Here is a 7,205-nt window from a genome sequence, read left to right on the forward strand (position 1 = left end):
CTTTCTCCTCCACGCCGCCGACTCCTTTCCCTTCTCCTCCACGCCGCTCCTTCTTTCTTCTTCACTGTCCGCCGCCGCCATCAGTGCCTCCTCCTCCACCGACCGCTGCCGCCATCAGCTCCTCCTCCTCCACTGAGCGCCGCCATCCGTTCCGCCTCCTTTCCTTCCTCCGGCGGTAAGTATCGTTTAATTAATTGTTTAATTATTTTTTATTGATTGTTTGATTATTATTTAATAAATTGTTTAATATATAATAATTTTATTATTTCGGTTTTAGATGTCTCCTTCGTCCCGCTGCCACCGCCTCCGTCCTGCTGCCACCGCCTCCGTCCCGCTGCCACCGCCTCCGTCCCCGCTGCCATGGTGAGTTTTTCATTATTTAATTGAACTTTATTTAATTAAGTATTATAACTTATAGTTTATGGAAAAAACTCTAGTTTAGATTTATTTAATTTATTTTAATTTAATTAATTTTAATAACTAGTCAATTATAATTAGTTTACGTAATAAAATCCTACTTACTTTATATATTTTTGTTAATTGAAGTGTTAATTTAATATTAATTGTTAAATTGTAGGTTGATTAAATTATAAATTGGTTATTTGTGTGATTAATTTATTTAATATTATAATTTTGAATAATTTATTATAGTGTTATAATTGGTATTGGTATTGTTGGTCGTGATTGATCAATAAGTAATTATTTTTTAAAATGTATTGTGATTTGCTTGCAGGACTTCCCTGAAAAATGGGTGATGCTCATTTTTAGTGGAAGTGCTGCCGAATTTTTATTAATTAATACGTGTTTTTATTTACCATGACAGGTCTGACAGTCGCTGATAGCCCTTGATAGCCGCGCACCGTTGTTTTGAGTGATCCGGGCGTTTCACCTTCTATATGCGGTTCTGCCCTTCAACAAGTAGGTTTTATCGCTTATTTTGATTTATTTTAATTGAAATAGCTTTTATTTACAATATTCGACCTAAATAAACCTCGATTTTATTCCCACCGAATAAAATCGTAAACCTAGCCATAGAGTTCCCGTCCCGTGAGTTCAAGAGATTGAACAACACAGGATTGTACAGTTTGTACAGTTCGCAAAATTGGTGCTTCCGTAACTCGATCACGAAAAACCATATATGTCTAGTAGCGGTAGAAAAATATTCGGTTGTTTTCCAGCGTTTGTTCTCCGGGTCGATGTATAGTATATGTTTTGTAACGCTTATTCCTCGTGGAATATATAATTAGCGTTACAAAACATATACTAAATATCGCACTAAAGGAGAACGACGCCGGAAGGCTGCCGAATATTTTTCTCCGTTGCTAGGCATATATCGTGGCCGAGTTACGGGGCGCCTGTTTTGCGAATGGGATAGGGCCCTACCTTTTCAGCAGTCAATTACATTGACTTTGCTTATCTCGAGTGAAAACCCCACCTCTAATTATCCGCGCTACAGAAATGGAGACAGACCGCAGTTGGATGTACAGGAGCCACACAAACGGGCCGCTAACCACAGGGTATAAGGAGCATGTGAAGGAGTTTATCAGGTTTGCATTACGGCATCCGGCTTGTATGAGTGGAGTACAGATAAAATGCCCCTTCCCTAAGAGAGGTTGTCGAAATACAAGCTATCGGGATGTCGATGAGGTGGAATTCCATCTATTGAAGAATGGGTTTGTGAAAGGTTACCAAGTATGGGTTTTTCATGGCGAGGGGAGCGTTTTGAATCCCCCACCCCTTGCACAGTTACTAGAGCAGGATGTTGAGTTCGACTATGAAAATGAGGGGCCAGGTGAGTTCAGTTCCGCTCAAAGAATGATTCTTGATGCGGCCGGTCCAGAAATAACGTTTGCTGAAGATGAACTCCCGAATGCTGAAGCTCAAAAATTTTATGATATGATGCGTGCGGCTGAAGAAGAGATATGGCCTGGGAATAGCAGACACTCTCCATTTTTTGCATCTGCTAAAGTGATGGAGATCAAGTGTCGGCATAAGGGTTTAGTAGCTTTAGTTGACGACGTCTGGGGATTGATACAGGAGTTGCTCCCGGAGGACAACAAGATGCCAACGAATTTTACTAAAATTAAGAAGCTGGTCAAAGGTTTGGGGTTGCCGGTTGAGGTTATTGACTGTTGTTTCTATAACTGTATGATTTATTGGGGGGAGGACGCGGATCTAACGCACTGAAAAGTTTGTAATTATGCGCGGTGGAAACCTGTGACCCACGGAAAATCCACAAAAAGAAAGGCTAACGTGCCATATAGTAAAATGTTCTATTTTCCAATAACTCCGAGGCTACAGAGGTTGTACGCTTCGAAAGCCACTGCTCGGCATATGACGTGGCACGCAGACCACGAGATGGATGGTGATAAGATGTGCCACCCGTCCGACTCTCCGGCTTGGAAACGTTTTAGTGAACTGCATTCTGAGTTTGCCGATGAAGGGAGAAATATCAGATTAGGCTTATGCTCCGATGGGTTCCATTCATTTACCAATTTTGTGCAGCAGTATTCCTCGTGGCCGGTTATTTTGACGCCGTACAATCTCCCCCAGGCATGTGCATGAAGGATGAGTTTATGTTTTTAACGGTTTTGGTACCGGGGCCTAGAAACCCGAAACACCTAATGGATATCTTCCTACAGCCGCTGATTGCAGAGTTGAACCAACTGTGGGAATGTGGAGTCCAGACATATGACGTTCATAAACGTCAGAATTTTCAACTAAAAGCGGCTCTTATGTGGACAATAAATGACTTTCCCGCTTATTCTATGTTGTCTGGTTGGAGCACTACTGGAAGAAAAGCATGCCCGTACTGCATGGAAAACACCGATGCATTCACACTGGATAAAAGCGGTAAACAACGTGGTTTGATTGCCATCGCAAGTTTTTGCATCCGAATCACCAATTCCGTCGAAATGTTACTGATTTCCGTAAGGGGAAACGAGAGATCGGCAAAAGGTTTGCAGGGGTGAGAACTGGAGATGAACTGTTAGCAGAGATTGATCGACTAGGGTTTAAGAAGGCATTTGAGCCTGGTGCAAAAGTTACTAATTCTTTACTGTCAAAAGATCATGGGTGGAATAAAAAAAGTATCTTTTCGGATTTGCCTTATTAGAGAACGAATGTAATACATCACAATCTCGATGTCATGCACATTGAGAAAAATGTCTTCGATAACATTTTTAATACCGTTTTCAATGTCACCGGGAAAACAAAAGACCATGCAAAATCTCGTGAAGAGTTGAACGACATTTGTGATCGGCCAGGGTTAGCTAAAGATCCGGCAATTGGGAGATTTCCAAAGGCAATGTATGCTTTGGATAGGGATTCAAGACGAGTTTTGCTTGAGTGGATTCAGAAAATAAAGTTTCCAGACGGGTACGCGTCAAACTTGTCTAGATGTGTTGATCTAAAGGGGCTGAAAATGCATGGAATGAAAAGTCATGACTGCCATGTTTTTATGCAACGACTTCTGCCAATCTCCCTTCGGGAGCTACTTCTGAAAAACGTGTGGGAGCCTCTAACAGAGTTAAGTATCTTCTTCAGGGAGTTAACTTCCACGTCACTGTCACAAGAAGATCTATACCGTATGGAAACTGAGATGCCAAAAATCCTGTGTAAGTTGGAACGTATATTTCCACCCAGCTTTTTTGACTCTATGGAGCATCTCCCCGTGCATCTTCCGTATGAAGCTATGATGGCAGGACCGGTTCAGTATCGCTGGATGTATCCATTTGAAAGGTAATCAATTAGTCATGGTTTTTTCTCAAATCCATCTGTTCAATATATATATGATTATAGGAAATGCTTACTAATAATAATATCCGGTTACAGATATTTGTGGAAATTGAAAAAAAGGTCACTAATAAAGGCAGGGTGGAAGGGAGCATTAGTAGTGGATATCTGCAAGAAGAAATCGCTAAATTTGCATCCTATTATTTTGCTGAAGGTGATCCGATGTTACCCGTGCGTTTGGGAAGAAATGAAACTTCTGATACGGATATCGATGACGATGCCGAGAGACTGGGAATTTTAAAACCTAAGGGAAAGCCGTTGCGTGGTAGCGGTAGGAGATATCTTGAAGACGATGAGATCATTGCTGCTCGGACCTATGTTCTTCTGAATTGTTCCGAAATCGAAGATCATCGAAAGTAAGCATTTAAATATAGTGTAATATTTCACATATTTGCTAGAATTTGATGTAGTTTGGGCCTCTTCCATTTAAATGGTTTTTGTGGCCGGGTTGCGCGAAAGGAACAGTGGCATAAGTGAAACAGAAATTGAAAGAGTGCTGGAAAGTGATTTCGCCTCTTGGTTCGAACAATATGTATGTATCTTATAACAATGGACTTTCATTTTTATAATAAGGTTTATAAATCTTACAAATTTCTAACTCCCCACAGGTGAAAAATCCAACTGTCTGTACTAATCCGTTTATTCTGAGTCTCGCAAAGGGACCATGTAGAAAGGTCACCACATATAAGGGATACTATGTAAACGGCTTCAAATTTCTTACTCAGGAATATGGGTAGGATCAACTTACAATGAATAGCGGTGTCTGCGTAAGGGGAACAGAATATGTTGAGGGTGAAAATGACTTTTATGGAGTGTTAACGCACATAATTGAGTTAGAGTATCCAGCTCTACCAATGAAGCAGACCGTCATTTTTAAATGCAAATGGTTCGACCCTACGGATACAAGCACATACACTACCAATCGATACAACTTGGTAGATGTTAATCACAGACGCATGTACAATAAATACGAACCATTCATCTTGGCAGAACAGGCTGACCAAGTTCATTACCTTCCATATCCAAGTAGAAGTCGGGACAAAGTAAATTGGTGGGCAGTTTGCAAAATTAAGGCACGATCAGAACTTGACATGCCCGATGCGATTATTCCGGCCTTTCAAGAGGACATTGAAGAAAATACCCTTATAGTTGAAACGGACGACAATCCCACAAATTTAGCTGACCTGAATGAGGTGGCAGACGAAAATGCGTTGCAAATCCCTCCTGTTGAAAATGAAGAAGAAGAATATCCGCCATCCTCATCAGACGAAGATGAAGAACAACTTGACTGACGTTTTGGATATTTTTTGCAGTTTTAGTTGTATTCATTTATTATTGTTAACAATTAACAATTTATTTTTTTATGATATATTTTTCTATAATGTTTTGTTATAATGTATTTTTTAACAATGTATTAAATTGTTATATGTGGAACAAAATGTATTTTAATGTCTGTAGGTATGAGAGGGCAGGGTGGTTCAGGTTATCCGACTAGAGGTCGGGGACGTCGGGGTAACCCAGCTAAATGTCGTGGTCGGGGTAACCCAGCTGTGCGTGCCCCTGTTGAGGACATCCCTGTTCAGGGTCAGCAGCAGGAGGTGGAGGCGGCACCCCCTGTTCAGCCCCGACAGCCAGGATAGCCCCTGCAGAGCTGGATGCCCAGGGGAGGGCACTGTGTTTCCCAGACGCGAGCAGGTAAGAATGTAAATTTTTAGTTTAATTTTTTTTAATCATTTTACTATAGAAATTAAAAGTTTACTCTAACCTCGCAGGGAGAGGCTGTTGAACTCTGGACCAATCTCCTGGTCTATGCGGGAGATCTTTAGAAAGTGCTGGTTCGAGAATGGGCGAGCCTGGCGGTTTCTGACTGCAGAGCAGACAGATTTCTATTGGGAGGAATTTAAGGTAATAAATTGTTAATTTTAAACTTTGAATGTAGACTAACGCAAAATTACTAACTCAAACTTGGTGTTTATGTTTTGCAGAAGGAATACTGGTGGGATACGGCGGATTACAGCGACGACGTCATCAAAGGTGTATTCATGACGCATGCTGCCAACCGATACAAGGACGTTATTCACAGGATGAGAGAGAAGGACGAAAAACATACCTCGATCAGCCAAGATATTTGGGATTTCTGGAAGGCCTGCTGGGCGTCAGAGGACGAGAAGAAGAAGTCCGATGTAGCTCGCGCTAATCGGATGAGCGAGCCTGCTGGAGCCGGCTCCGGACCAGTACGCCATACAGGGGGATCCCGTTCCGCCATCCGACATATGGATGTGTTGGTTTGTTTCTAGAATTCTTTTTTATTTATAACTATCTTTTATTTTCTGATTTTCTAATGAACTAACAAGCTATAATATTTTTCTTTTAGGCTGAAGAGCTCGGCCGCAAGCCTACCGCAAAAGAGCTGTATACTCGGATGCACTCCACAAAAGCTGACAAGGGTGTCATGATAGACAAGAGGGCCCATGACATGAGTGTAAGTCATGAACCTATATAATTTTAGCAGTTGTTTTACTTTACTCAAGTGTTAGATTAAATTAGTGTAAAATGTGTTTTAATTTAAATTGTAAATGCTAGATTAGGTGTGTTAACAGCTGGTGGGTTGTATATGAAATGTATATGTTTGCAGGATGTCCCTGAAAAATGGGTGTCGATCAAATTATAGAGGAAATGCTGCTGAATATTCGTTAGGAATTATACTTACATTTCATATGTTATACGTTTTTAGCCGTTATGTGATATGTTTTTCAATCTTTTTGTAGGATGCAATTGCTCAGAGACTTGATGCTGCATCGCAGCCGCCGACCGGAGATGGTGGTTCTTCTAGCACAGCGGAAGTCGACGAGACCCAACTGTTTTTGGATATCGAGGGCGTTAACAAGAAGCGTCGTGTCTACGGGTTGGGTTCAGCGACTAGTGCGTACGTGGATACGACGACGTCTAGTAGGGCGAGGACCAGGTCCACACAGTCACAGCGAACTGACGAGGAGATCGAGCGGCGTGTGCAGGCAGGGATCCAGGATGGACTGCGCCAGATTACCACCGAGATGGAGGATTTCCATGCCCAGGAGGCGAGAGCTAATGAGAAGATGGCCGAGATTATTCAGGCTGAGATGGCGAAGATGATGCAGAATCTTCCTCCGCAGTATCGCCCACCCCCACCCCCAGGTCCTTCAGACGATGACGACACTCCGACTTTGTAGTGTCATGTTTGTATTTCTGACATTTTGTATTAGTCACTATATACATTTTTTATTTTCTTGCTTTATACATTTTGTTATGATATGTAAACTATAACATGTTTTTATATGACAGCGTTCTTTTTCGGAAATTAAGTTTTAATGTGAATTGCAAATAATAGATTTTATAGGTTATAATCGTCGTTAATAAAAAAGGGAAACGAA

General features: G+C 41.4%; 1 protein-coding gene across 1 annotated transcript; it reads left to right on the forward strand.

Annotated features, from left to right (window-relative positions):
- Positions 1–5,996: 5,996 nt before the first annotated feature.
- LOC130014829 (uncharacterized) lies at positions 5,997–7,004 on the forward strand. The gene is made up of 3 exons (XM_056103774.1): positions 5,997–6,080; positions 6,170–6,277; positions 6,564–7,004. Exons 1-3 carry the CDS (start codon positions 5,997–5,999, stop codon positions 7,002–7,004), a joined length of 633 nt encoding a protein of 210 aa, XP_055959749.1.
- Positions 7,005–7,205: the final 201 nt, after the last annotated feature.

Source organism: Mercurialis annua, linkage group LG7 (genome assembly GCF_937616625.2).
Source record: "Mercurialis annua linkage group LG7, ddMerAnnu1.2, whole genome shotgun sequence".
In the NCBI taxonomy this organism is placed as follows: domain Eukaryota; kingdom Viridiplantae; phylum Streptophyta; class Magnoliopsida; order Malpighiales; family Euphorbiaceae; genus Mercurialis; species Mercurialis annua.

Coding starts and splice junctions, on each gene's coding strand:
- LOC130014829 (XM_056103774.1), top strand. CDS start 5,997: ATGAGCGAGCCTGCTGGAGCCGGCTCCGGACCAGTACGCCATACAGGG. Junction 6,081..6,169: donor TCCGACATATGGATGTGTTG/GTTTGTTTCTAG, acceptor TTTTTCTTTTAG/GCTGAAGAGCTCGGCCGCAA. Junction 6,278..6,563: donor AGAGGGCCCATGACATGAGT/GTAAGTCATGAA, acceptor ATCTTTTTGTAG/GATGCAATTGCTCAGAGACT.